The following is a 12,712-nucleotide window of genomic DNA, read 5'->3' as shown; positions in this document are numbered from 1 at the left end:
GTTTGTTACATTATGGAAGGAGAGAGTGTTTCAAAAAGAACCGCTTCTTATATACTGAAGTGCTTAGGTGGAACATGGGCTTTGTGTTGTAGGGGTGGGCTCACAAGCACAATGCAAAAGAGGCAGAGAGCATAATGAGTTTATATGACAAGATATTTGAAGATGCTTACGTATACATGAAGCAAAATCTTAAACCAAAAATGGAGCTTTTGGAGTGCAACTACATAATGCAGGTATGTATCCCAATTCAGAAATTAGATTATGCATGACAAACTGAATTAACTGAATACGATCCACCCTCAGTCTGTGAAGCTGCTGGAGGGCCTCATCCCAGCCAAGGAGGCTGGAGGCCTGGTTAGTAGCCAACACCTTGAACGTCTGTTTGTCTTCTGCCTGATGTGGAGCCTGGGAGCCCTTCTGGAGTTGGAGGACAGGGACAAACTGGAGGCCTACATTAGAGCTCATGACAACAGCGTCGATGTACCTCAAACACAGACGGGCGAGACTATGTTTGAGTACATGGTAAACCCAAATGGTATCGTCATTACATACAGTCGTGCTGCATTTATCTGTTTTTGAGTGCGTGTTTGTACAATTGTGTTATTAAGCATGATGAGTTCTGTTTCAGGTGAATGGTGTCATTGGAATAACCATGTCGGGGAGTACGTCTATCCAACTGACCATGTGCCAGACTACACCTCCATCCTTGTGCCAAATGTGGATAACACAAGAACCTCTTTTCTGCTGGAGACTATTGCAAAGCAGCGCAAGGTTTCCATTTTGAAATAACATAACTGTTTGCCATATTAAAACTTAATTTTTAATTTGTTTTTTTCTCCAAGATATGTCTGTTAAAGATGAATATTGTGTTTGTGCAGGCCGTACTGCTTATCGGTGAGCAAGGGACAGCTAAAACAGTGATGATAAAAAGCTACACAAAAAAATATGACCCTGAAACAGACCTGTCCAAGTCCCTGAACTTTTCATCTGCTACAGAACCGGTGATGTTTCAGGTAGAATATTTATTGTGTTCTATGTGCACGGTTTCGCACGGTTCCAAAATTGGTTTGTGATTACAAAAGCATTTTTGTTCCGTCACAGCAAACAGTGGAAAGCTACATTGAGAAGAGAATTGGCAGCACCTATGGACCCCCAGGGGGACGCAGGATGACGGTTTTCATTGATGACATCAACATGCCTGTTGTCAATGAATGGGGGGATCAGGTGTGTCCTTTATATAGTAGGGTTTTTTTTTTAATATATACTTTATATTTCATGTTCAGTGTGAGTAACTACAGTATTTATAGATCACCAATGAGATTGTACGCCAGATGATGGAAATGCGTGGCATGTACAATCTGGACAAACCAGGAGACTTCACTACTGTTGTGGACGTACAGATGCTGGCTGCCATGATCCACCCAGGCGGTGGTAGAAACGACATCCCTCAAAGACTGAAGAGACAGTTTACTGTCTTCAACTGTACTCTACCATCCAACACATCCATTGATAAGATCTTTGGTAACTGTCTCTAAAATGATTTGATTTTCTGTTGCATTAGGTTGTATGAAATACTAACTGTTTTTTGTTCGTTTGTTTTCATTCTGCAGGTGTGATCGGCTGTGGATATTTTCATACATGCAGGACATTCAAGCCTGAGATTTCAGATATGGTGAAGTCTCTGGTGTCTGCTGGGAGGATTTTATGGCAGTGGACAAAGGTAATCACTGGAAAGAAGAAAATTTGTAAATAGTGGAGACATGATCTGATCTGATAATTTTACTTTGAAGGCAAAAATGCTTCCAACCCCATCCAAGTTCCACTACATCTTCAATTTGAGAGACTTATCCAGGATCTGGCAAGGGATGTTAAATATAAAGGCAGAGGAGTGTAATGATATCCTCACTCTCTTGGCTCTTTTCAAGAGTGAATGTGCAAGAGTGATTGCTGACAGGTACAACGCTCTCATACAGTCAGTCTCCTTAAAAGTACAACACAAATGACAAAAAAGTAAACTGAGGCATTGCTTGGCTGTAGGTTTATTTGCTCTGAGGACAGAGAGTGGTTTGAGAAGGCTGTATCGCGAGTGATTCAAGAGCATGTTGACCCCAGCCTTGTCCCAGCACTTCATCCAGAGCCATACTTTGTGGACTTCCTGCGAGATGCTCCCGAGCCCACCGGAGAAGAAGATGATGATGCCTGCTTTGATGCACCTAAAATTTATGAGCTGGTATGACCTTATTCTTCAGCTCATTTGTATGATATTTGTTCTGTCACTACCATCCAAGCAAATCAACATAATTCCAGGTGCCAGGTTTTGAGTTCTTATCAGAAAAGCTGATGATGTATCAGTCCCAGCACAATGAGATCACAAGAGGTTCTAGTCTTGATTTGGTTTTCTTCATGGATGCCATGACTCATCTAGTCAAGGTCAGACTAAAAGCCAATCTGTCTGATTCACTTTCTGAAGAGCAAACCTAAGATAATTGTGATTTATCTGAGATCTGTCTTCCTGTAGATCTCACGAATCATTCGAACTGACAATGGTAACGCCCTGCTTGTGGGAGTTGGAGGATCAGGGAAACAGAGCCTGACTCGCCTGGCGTCTTACATAGCTGGATATAACATCTTCCAGATCACACTGACAAGGTAAAAGCAAAAAGCAACTCTTGTTATTGGCAAACAACACTGAGGCAATTTGGAGGAGGGCAGTCATTAATGAAGTAGTTGTTGGTATTTTAGATTTTGTTATCCAGATTTTGTTTGTTTTTTTCTTCAGAACATACAACGTAAGTAATTTCATGGATGACTTGAAACTGTTGTATAAAACAGCTGGGTCTGAAGGAAAAGGCATCACCTTCATCTTCACGGATAATGAAATAAAAGATGAAGCCTTCCTTGAGTACCTCAACAATGTTCTTTCTTCTGGAGAGGTGAGGACATCAACAGTAACACTCTTAATGTGTGTGAGGCCCCAGTCTGTTGTAACCCAAACCAGTGGAGGAACAATGAGAAACCCACTCTAAATCTTAACTGTGTGTAGGTCTCCAACCTGTTTGCTAAAGATGAGATACAAGAGATCACTCAGAATCTGATCCCTGTGATGAAGAAGGAGTTTCCTCGTGTTCCACCAACTTTTGACAATCTTTATGACTACTTCATATCCCGGTCCAGAAAGAATCTGCATGTAGTGCTTTGCTTCTCACCGGTAGGTGAAAACTTTGTGCGCTCGTTACCTAAAAGCAATAACCAAAAGGTGTTCAGATGCCTTGTTTACTTAATATTTCATAGCATCTTAACTTATTTCCCCACCTTGTCACTTACTGTGTTTTCATTCCTTAATGGGCCATATTTGTTCTGCTTAATTCAACATTTTTATTTTAACTCTGTTATTTCTACTCTCTTTGACAGGTGGGGCAGAAGTTTCGCTCCAGGTCTCTGAAGTTTCCAGGGTTGATTTCTGGCTGCACCATGGACTGGTTCACCCCTTGGCCCAAAGAGGCTCTGGTAGCTGTGTCCAGCTATTTCTTGTCAGAGTTTCCAATGGTTTGCTCTGCTGAAGTCAAGGCTTCTGTGGTGACCACCATGGGTACATATCATGACAAAGTATCCAGTACCTGTGAGAGCTACTTTGAAAGGTGTAATGCATAAAACATATCTATGTAATTGGAATCATTTATATCCAGATATTCTCAAGTATTTAGTCCAGAAACATTTTGTACTTGAACTTCTATGTATATTGTTTGCTGTCTCAGGTTCCGAAGAAGGATTCATGTCACTCCCAAATCCTACCTCTCTTTTATAAATGGTTACAAAACGCTGTACACTGAAAAGTACGACTACATCAACACACTAGCAGAGCGCATGCGTGTTGGTAAGGTAGTGCGGCAAGCCTGTGACATACTGCGCAAGATGATATGTATTAACAACTCTGAATCATCAGCTCAGGGAAAAGATTTTAAAAGGAGTTACTGTTTTCCAGGTTTGGACAAACTAATGGAGGCTAGTAAGTCTGTGGCTCAACTATCTAAAGATCTTGAAGTGAAGGAAAAAGAGCTGGCTATAGCATCTGTCAAAGCTGATGAGGTAAGTAACAATAAGTAACAATACAGGAAATGGATGGCTGGACAGATATGTGCAACTTTGCCCACATCAAAATCTACAAAGTAACATCAAACCAAGCAGTAAAAGGTGTCAGGAGTAAAAAAAAAATCTTTGTAAAATCATTCATTTGTCAATATTTTAAATGGTAGTATGACTGTCACCATAAATGAAAGGCCTAATTATTGTTAATGTTATTGTTGTTTATGTTTTGATATGTATTTATTTTTTTTTTACCTCTAACGGGCAAGAAACAATATATGGTCACTTTGTTCAACTTGATTTCCTACATGAAAATACATTTTTTAATCAAAATGTTACAAAAGTAAAATGGTCATGTTATTTGCTCCAACAACACAATTTTGAATTTACAAGTATTTCGATGAGTGCCCTTTAAAGGGTTAATGTGATTCAATTTATTATGTGACACTTGTTCTTGTTGTGTTCACGCAGGTGGTGGCAGAGGTGACAGTCAGTGCTGAAGCTGCTACCGTCGTAAAGAACGAGGTCCAGGTTGTGAAGGATAAAGCCCAGAAAATTGTGGATGGAATTGAGAGAGAGAAAGCTTTTGCAGAGGAGAAGCTGGAGGCTGCCAGGCCAGCTTTAGAAGAGGCTAAAGCCGCTCTAAATGTGAGACGTGTGACTTGAACATGTTTGTGTATGTATACTATAACTGTACGTAGTGCATGACATGATATACTTTTGATGTGAAATTACAGACTATCAAGCCTGCTGACATTGCCACTGTGAGAAAACTGGCCAAGCCTCCACATTTGGTCATGAGGATTATGGACTGCTGCCTGCTTTTATTTCAAAAGAAGTTGGATAGTGTCTCTATGGATCCAGACCGATGTTGTCTCAAACCATCATGGATGGAAGCACAGAAGGTAACAAAAGTCATTTTTAATCAGTTTTAGATGTTGAGATTCTGTTCCAGCAGACTATAAACACTTTCTGTAAACCATCATAGAGAGATAAGACTGTGTTGTTAACAACAACAGCAAACATAACTATAACTTATTTTAAATAATAAATAATACAGTAATAATCAACATTGTGACAATAATCAATCGTGTGAAGTACAAACATAACTATAACTTAAAATAATAAATAATACAGTAATAATCAACATTGTGACAATAATCGATCTTGTGAAGTTACTAATGGCTCCCTTTTCTCAAATCTCTCTTTAGCTTATGAGCGGCACGGGATTTTTGGCTTCCCTCCAGCAATTCCCAAAGGACAAAATTAATGAGGAAGCAGTAGAACTGCTGCAGCCGTACTTTGACATGGAGGACTACACAATGGAAAATGCCAAAAAAGTGTGTGGTAATGTAGCTGGTCTGCTAGCATGGACCAGGGCCATGGCCACATTCTATGGCATCAATAAAGAAGTGCTGCCACTCAAGGTAAAGTTCAACTTGTCTTGGTGCTTTTTCATATTTTGCAATGCAGGTCTGGTGTTTTTATTATGAAAATAATCGAAATGCTTTTTTTTAATTGACTGCTGCATCGTGCGTTGTGTGTCATTTTTCTCTGTCCAGGCTAACCTGGCCATTCAGGAAAGCCGTCTGAAAGAGGCTAATAATGAGTTAGCCAAGGCTGAGGCTCAGCTGGCCGAAAAGCAAGCAGAGTTTGACAAAGTTAAAGCCAAATGTGATGCTGCTGTTAAAGAGAAACAGGTGTGTTTCAGTTTATAAAAACACTGGCAATATTGCACTACAGATGGAAGATGAAATTGAAATACTTAAAATATTGTATTTTTCAGGACTTGCTGGATGATGCTGAGAGATGTAGGAATAAAATGCAGGCTGCATCTGCACTTATTGATGGACTTAGTGGAGAGAAAGCTCGGTGGATACAGCAAAGCAAAGAATTTAAATCACAAATTAACAGGTTTGTTACAAAGAAAACAGAACTTAATAATGAAAAATACTATTCCCAAAGGGCACTGCAGCTGCACTTTAATGAGCTCCTCTGCTCCTCATCTTGGCAGACTTGTGGGTGATGTGCTCCAGCTCACCGGCTTCTTGTCCTACTGTGGGCCATTCAACCAGAGTTTCCGAGATATGTTGTTGAAGGACATCTGGGAGGCCGAGCTCAGGGGACATAAAATCCCTTTTACAGAAAACCTCAACCTCATTTCTACCCTAGTGGACCCTCCCACTGTAAGAACCGCAGAAACTAATTTTAATTTTACCTCACTGTTATAGCTGCACAAGAAATCATTCACTCTGTGAATCTCGCGTTTATGTTTAAGATAAGTGAGTGGAACCTTCAAGGACTCCCTGGAGATGACTTGTCTGTGCAGAACGGCATCATTGTCACAAAAGCAACAAGATTTCCCCTCCTCATCGATCCCCAGACTCAAGGAAAGACTTGGATTAAGGAAAAAGAGAAGGCGAATGCATTGCAAGTGCGTAGTGAAATGCAGTGCAGTTATTGTTGTCAAGTATCAATAATCTGATACTTTTTCGGTACCAGCGATGTAATATCCACCTTTGATACTACTGAAAGTACCAAAGCTATTAAAAAACATATTAAAAATGTATGTTTTATACTGGTATTGTACCTCTAGTTTTGCACTTTAGAATTCTGGTTGTGCCAGTTTCATTCCAATGAGCTGTTTGGGTAGCACTTGGTACAATTTAATCTGTGATCTCTCTTCCAGGTAACGTCACTCAACCATAAGTTCTTTCGTTCTCATTTGGAAGACTGTCTTTCCTTGGGACGCCCCCTGCTTATTGAAGATGTGTATGAGGAGCTGGATCCTGCCCTTGACAATGTCCTTGAGAAAAACTTCATTAAATCTGGGACCAGTTTCAAGGTAATCAGTTGTAATACCCGCTTGATATCAACAATACGTCTGCAAGCTGTATCCTGTCTTAATTTCTTCTCTCGTGCAGGTTAAAGTTGGAGACAAAGAGGTAAATGTGATGGAAGGCTTTCAGGTCTACGTAACCACCAAACTGCCTAATCCAGCATACTCCCCAGAAGTCAGTGCAAAGACATCCATCATTGATTTCACTGTAAACATGGAGGGCCTGGAGAACCAGCTACTTGGCCGCGTCATCCTTGCAGAGAAACATGTAAGGGTCTTTGTTTTCCATGTTGTAGAAAACAAACATTCGTTATTGGAGATAAAAATTATAACATTAAATGGTGAAAACGGCCCTAACTGCTTCAGCCCATGACCAACAGCGGAGTGTGTCATCAGGTGTTGTGTTAGGCTGTCTGAGTCAGCCTTCTCTCTTAAAATACCTTGTTATTACAGTACTGAGAAAGTAATATGGATGGTGCCTTGGGCTGTATGTTAATTTTAGTTGCACTAGTGTGTTGTGAGAGTTACTTAAGTTATTTTAACAGGAACTAGAGGCAGAAAGATTGAAGCTGATTGAGGGTGTAACCACCAACAAGAGAAAGATGCAGGAGTTGGAAGACAACCTGCTGTACAAACTCAGCAGCACAAAAGGTACAGTAGTTACTGGTGGAGGTCAATGCCAGTTTCTTCGGTCCTACGTGCAATGTATTTATACATTTCTAAAAATAAAACAGTGTTGTCTGTGTGGTTAAAGGTTCCTTGGTTGATGATGACTCCATGATCGGCATTCTGAGTACAACTAAGCAAACCGCTGCTAAAGTTAGTGCACAGCTCAGTGTTGCAGCAGACGCAGAGGTGAAGATTAACAGAGCTCAAGCTGAATATCGTCCTGTTGCCTCCCGAGGCAGCATCCTTTACTTCCTCATCACAGAGATGAGCATGGTCAATGTCATGTACCAGACCTCCCTGGGTCAGTTCCTCAAACTCTTCGACCTGTCACTGGCTAGGTATGGTGTCATCCAAACCGGTCTAAGATGTATGTCTGTTTTGAGCATGAAGCAGTAACAGTTGTTCTAATATGGACCATATATTCCACAGTATGTTACAAATTAACTGTTGAGTTATTATTTGGTTGGTTATTTTAACACAACCATTGCTTACTCTTAACAACCAACAACTGCTTTTACAGGTCTGAGAAGTCCCCTAAAACTCAGAAGCGAATTGCAAACATCATTGAATATCTGACTTACGAGGTGTTCAGATACACAGTGAGAGGCCTGTATGAAAACCACAAGTTTATCTTCACACTCTTGCTGGCCCTCAAGATTGACTTACAGAATAACAAAATAGCGCACAACGAATTTCAGATTCTCATCAAAGGTAAGAGAATCATCGCTGCCGTTACATGTCCAGTGTGGAGGATGTAGTGGCATCTAGTTGTGTGATGCAGAAGTCAGTCAGTGGGGCAGCTCTCATCTCAGCCTTCCTTGTGATGGCCTCTGAATCTGTGGAAGGCCTTCTTCTCTAGAACTTCTGTTTGGTTTGCTGGTTCTGAGTTACTGTAGAACCTAGCAGACTCCATGGAAAAGGAGCCACTATTTTTGTAGATATTAAAGGCTCATTCTAAGCGAGCACAGCAATTTTTAGTTTCTTTTGATTATACACTAATAGATACATAATTATGAATATTCAATATTCAGTTTCTGCCAGTATTATATTTCTGCCTCAAAGTCCTACAATCTGGATCTTTAAGATTTAATTCTTTTTTTATGGCATCTTATAACATGATATCATCTTTGGATACACAAACAGGTGGTGCAGCTCTTGACCTGAAGGCCTGCCCCCCGAAGCCATTCAGTTGGATCCTGGATATGGTTTGGCTAAACTTGGTGGAACTCAGCAAATTGCCAGAGTTCTGTAGGATCATAACCCAGGTGAGCTTGAGTTCCATGGATCATACATCTGAGTCTTCCCCTCAAGTCCTTAATCCTTGCTACTGACATGTTTTTAAAGGTGTCTCAAAATGGGAAACCCTGGAAAACGTGGGTCAGTCTTGATGCCCCAGAAGAAGGTGTCGTTCCAGACAGATACAACTCCCTTGACGTCTTCCATAAGCTTTTGCTGATAAGGTTGTGTCCTGCTGCCAGTCATGTTGCGTACAATATGTGTGCAGATATGCAGTATGATATAGAATCCAAAATTCTTACGAGCTGTTTCTTTCACAGGTCTTGGTGCCCTGACCGTACTTTGTCTCAGGCCAGAAAGTATGTAGGAAAATCCCTGGGCATGAGGTTTGCTGAGCCTGTCCTCTTGAACCTTCACAGCACATGGGAGGAGAGTGACCCTCGCACTCCTTTAATTTGCTTCCTTTCTATGGGCTCTGATCCCACCAACCAAATTGAAGGACTTGCTAAGAAACTTCAACTTGGTGAGCTTTACTGCCCCTAAGAGACGTACACGTGCCGCATGTCATGACCTCACTGCATTGTTGTGTCTCCCAGAATGCAGAGCCATATCCATGGGACAGGGGCAAGAGGTGCATGCAAGGAAGCTTGTTCAGACATCAATGATGCAGGTCTCTATTTTAAGTTGATGAAGAAGTATGTTGTATGAATGAGTACTTTTTCAAGTGAGGGCTGACCTTGTCATCTGATCTGCGGCCTGAATGTAAAGGGAGGATGGGTCCTTCTTCAGAACTGCCACCTGGGACTGGAGTTTATGGATGAGTTGTTAGAAACCATCACAGCTGCAGAAACCACACATGAGTCTTTCAGGGTGTGGATCACCACAGAACCACACAGTCAGTTCTCCATCACACTCCTACAGGTAACACTTCATGAAGCCTTTATGTGAAGTGTTATGAATCACCGATTTCACAAAGTGCTTTGTTTCCTAAACTAAACCCTAGACTTGCTGTGGTGAGTCTGTGTACAGTACTTGTCTCTCACCTCTTAATCTGTAGTCCTCTATCAAGTTCACCAATGACCCACCTCAAGGACTGCGTGCTGGCATGAAACGAACATTTGCAGGAATTTCACAGAACCAGCTGGAAGTCTGCAACCTTCCCATGTGGAAGCCCATGCTGTACAGTGTGGCCTTTCTGCACGCCGTGGTGCAGGTAGTGTCCATTCTGAGACCACGGAAACCTCAAAATCGAACTGATGCTTAATGACTTGATTTTATATGTAATTATGTGTGTAATTGTTTTGGTTTTTAGGAGCGCCGCAAATTTGGTCCGTTGGGTTGGAACATACCGTATGAGTTCAACTCTGCTGATTTCACTGCAAGTGTTGAATTTGTTGAGAGACACTTGGATGATTGTGGCCCCAAGAAGGTGAGGATCTGAGCAGCAGTGGTCTGAGATCTCCTGGTTGTCTTCTCTCACTGATCATTTTGTGTTTGTTGTCACAGAATGTGTCGTGGGTCACTGTGCGGTACATGCTAGCTGAGGTGCAGTACGGAGGCAGGGTCACTGATGACTATGACAAACGCCTTCTCCAGTGTTTTGCACGTGTAAAAATCCCTTTTTGTTTCAATTTATGTTATTTCTCCTCAGTAAGTTTTTTATAAACTGTTGTAAGACATGAGAATGGGTGTTTTTTTATTGCAGGTGTGGTTCAGTAAAAATATGTTTGATCCATCATTTTGCTTCTACACGGGCTACAAAATTCCAGTGTGTCAAACTGTAGAGGAGTACATGGAAAACATTCAGAGCTTACCCACTGTGGATTCACCCCAAGCTTTGGGCCTGCATCCTAATGCTGATATCACGTAAGCAAACATTGTCCTAAAACTCTTAAAGGTAAAGATGCTGTGATTATATTGTGTCATAATAGCGTTTTCATAGCACTCACACTTTGGTTCAATGTTGAACAGCTACCAGACAAACACATCCGCTGAGGTCCTAGACACAATCACAAATATCCAGCCCAAGGAAAGTGGAGGAGGCTCAGGGGAGACTCGGGAGTCCATTGTTTACAACATGGCAGAGGACATGTTGGAGAAGCTGCCCCCCGATTATGTGCCACACGAGGTCAGTTTGTCGGATCGGAAGGGTTTCAGTCACCAGTTCTTTCACCAACTAAAATTTTAACTTTTGCATGTTAAGGTCCAAGCCAGGCTGTTGAAGATGGGAGTTCTGAACCCATTGAACATCTTCCTACGTCAGGAGGTGGACCGAATGCAAAGGATCATCAGTGTGGTGCGCAGAAGTCTGACTGACCTGAAGCTGGCCATTGATGGTGCAATCATAATGAGTGAGGTCAGACCTTTTTTTTTTTTTTTTTTTTTTTTTTTTTTGTGACATATTTTGTCATTGGAGGGAACTCACTCCAACGAAATTTGTTCTCTGCATTTAACCCACCCAAGTGACGTGCACACACACACAGCAAACCCGGGGCAGTGGGCGACCGCGTGCAGCGCCCGGGGAGCAGTGGGGGTTAGGTACCTTGCTCAAGGGTACCTCAGCCATGGACACCGGGACGGGGAATCGAACCAGCGATCCACCGGTTACGGGTCCAACACCCTAACTGCTGATCCACGACTGCCCCCTCTAGACCTCTAATCCATCCCATTTATTCACTCTGAAACTCCAGAACTTTACTACTTATTTCTTAAAACACTGACTGCAGTACATGTTTTCAATTCAATTCCAACAATTTTTCCACAATTAATGTTGACTGAAAGATTGTGAAGGAAGTGTTGCGTGAAAGTCCTGATCTGTACTCGACTCCTAGAACCTCCGCGACGCCCTGGACAATATTTTTGATGCCCGTGTGCCTAACCTGTGGAGAAAGATTTCCTGGGACTCGTCCACACTGGGCTTTTGGTTCACAGAGCTGCTGGAGCGAAACAAACAGTTCCACAGCTGGGTGTTTGAAGGAAGACCCAAAACCTTTTGGATGACAGGCTTCTTCAACCCACAGGGTGAGTCTGTTTAAGTCACTGTAGACTTAAGAATAAAATAAATAAATCCCAAAACACTAATTCCAATTGATTGCAACGTTTGCTTGTATTAAGATGTGTTTAAATGAAGACGTCCAGTCACCATCAGCTGGGGTTGAATCGATATCAGACTCATGCTAATGATGTCTTTCCTGGGGGACGTTTGCAGGGTTCCTCACAGCTATGAAGCAAGAAATAACAAGAGCAAACAAAGGCTGGGCCCTGGACTCAGTCACTTTACACAACAAAGTCCTGAAGAAGGCAAAGGAGGAGATCACAGCATCGCCTACAGTGAGCGCAACATTGATTACACATCAGTCTCAAATTCACATTCATTTTGACTGTGAAACGAGTGAACAGCTTAAGTTTGTCCTCAACAGGAGGGAGTTTATGTTTATGGTTTGTACCTGGATGGCGCAGGCTGGGACAGGAAGAACACCTGTCTCATTGAGTCCTCACCCAAAGTGCTGTTCACACCCATGCCTGTCATCCACATGTTTGCCATCAACTCCGCCGCCCCCGTGGACCCTAAGCTGTACGTGAGTCCCATCTACAAGAAACCAAGGCGCACAGACTTGAACTATATCACATCGGTTGTGCTGCCTACCTTCGAGTCGCCGGACCACTGGATCCTGCGTGGGGTTGCCCTGCTGTGCGACATCAAATAAGATAGCTGCATGTCTGTATTGATATGTGGTATTGCTTAAAGGTAAAATAAGTCATTTTTGATGCCAAACTCCCTGTTTTGCTGTGAAGCTCCAGAAATGGTTTGTGAACAGAGAAAGCAAAGCTTCTTACATTTATAAACATGTTCTTTCGGCAATAAGAAATGTTCTTTCCATTTCT

At 42.0% G+C, this 12,712-nt stretch overlaps 1 protein-coding gene across 6 annotated transcripts in view; it reads left to right on the top strand.

Annotated features, from left to right (window-relative positions):
- The window catches only part of LOC124069126 (dynein axonemal heavy chain 8-like), a 32,305-nt gene extending 19,613 nt beyond the window's left edge, over positions 1–12,692 (top strand). For 5 of the 6 annotated variants that reach the window (XM_046407932.1, XM_046407929.1, XM_046407931.1 and 2 more), the window contains exons 52-93: positions 93–233; positions 304–535; positions 629–771; positions 879–1,013; positions 1,102–1,224; positions 1,308–1,521; positions 1,611–1,720; positions 1,791–1,954; positions 2,038–2,230; positions 2,308–2,430; positions 2,519–2,649; positions 2,780–2,933; positions 3,044–3,208; positions 3,412–3,638; positions 3,756–3,874; positions 3,983–4,086; positions 4,555–4,731; positions 4,821–4,988; positions 5,295–5,510; positions 5,646–5,783; positions 5,870–5,997; positions 6,098–6,269; positions 6,362–6,517; positions 6,773–6,928; positions 7,008–7,190; positions 7,468–7,573; positions 7,677–7,929; positions 8,112–8,302; positions 8,735–8,856; positions 8,936–9,051; positions 9,148–9,350; positions 9,424–9,497; positions 9,596–9,748; positions 9,885–10,040; positions 10,140–10,256; positions 10,334–10,435; positions 10,533–10,693; positions 10,799–10,955; positions 11,031–11,183; positions 11,659–11,848; positions 12,036–12,157; positions 12,247–12,692. In XM_046407932.1, the coding sequence (XP_046263888.1) occupies positions 93–233; positions 304–535; positions 629–771; positions 879–1,013; positions 1,102–1,224; positions 1,308–1,521; positions 1,611–1,720; positions 1,791–1,954; positions 2,038–2,230; positions 2,308–2,430; positions 2,519–2,649; positions 2,780–2,933; positions 3,044–3,208; positions 3,412–3,638; positions 3,756–3,874; positions 3,983–4,086; positions 4,555–4,731; positions 4,821–4,988; positions 5,295–5,510; positions 5,646–5,783; positions 5,870–5,997; positions 6,098–6,269; positions 6,362–6,517; positions 6,773–6,928; positions 7,008–7,190; positions 7,468–7,573; positions 7,677–7,929; positions 8,112–8,302; positions 8,735–8,856; positions 8,936–9,051; positions 9,148–9,350; positions 9,424–9,497; positions 9,596–9,748; positions 9,885–10,040; positions 10,140–10,256; positions 10,334–10,435; positions 10,533–10,693; positions 10,799–10,955; positions 11,031–11,183; positions 11,659–11,848; positions 12,036–12,157; positions 12,247–12,534 (6,636 nt within the window). In that variant the 3' untranslated portion in view covers positions 12,535–12,692. Of the gene's footprint in view, positions 1–92; positions 234–303; positions 536–628; positions 772–878; positions 1,014–1,101; positions 1,225–1,307; positions 1,522–1,610; positions 1,721–1,790; positions 1,955–2,037; positions 2,231–2,307; positions 2,431–2,518; positions 2,650–2,779; positions 2,934–3,043; positions 3,209–3,411; positions 3,639–3,755; positions 3,875–3,982; positions 4,087–4,554; positions 4,732–4,820; positions 4,989–5,294; positions 5,511–5,645; positions 5,784–5,869; positions 5,998–6,097; positions 6,270–6,361; positions 6,518–6,772; positions 6,929–7,007; positions 7,191–7,467; positions 7,574–7,676; positions 7,930–8,111; positions 8,303–8,734; positions 8,857–8,935; positions 9,052–9,147; positions 9,351–9,423; positions 9,498–9,595; positions 9,749–9,884; positions 10,041–10,139; positions 10,257–10,333; positions 10,436–10,532; positions 10,694–10,798; positions 10,956–11,030; positions 11,184–11,658; positions 11,849–12,035; positions 12,158–12,232 lie in introns of all 6 variants that reach the window. The other variant, XM_046407934.1, reaches the window with a different exon arrangement.
- Positions 12,693–12,712: the final 20 nt, after the last annotated feature.

Source organism: Scatophagus argus, chromosome 13 (genome assembly GCF_020382885.2).
Source record: "Scatophagus argus isolate fScaArg1 chromosome 13, fScaArg1.pri, whole genome shotgun sequence".
NCBI lineage: Eukaryota > Metazoa > Chordata > Actinopteri > Scatophagidae > Scatophagus > Scatophagus argus.
The sequence above is the reverse complement of the archived record's forward strand: the minus strand, read 5'-3'. Positions and strand labels throughout refer to the sequence as shown.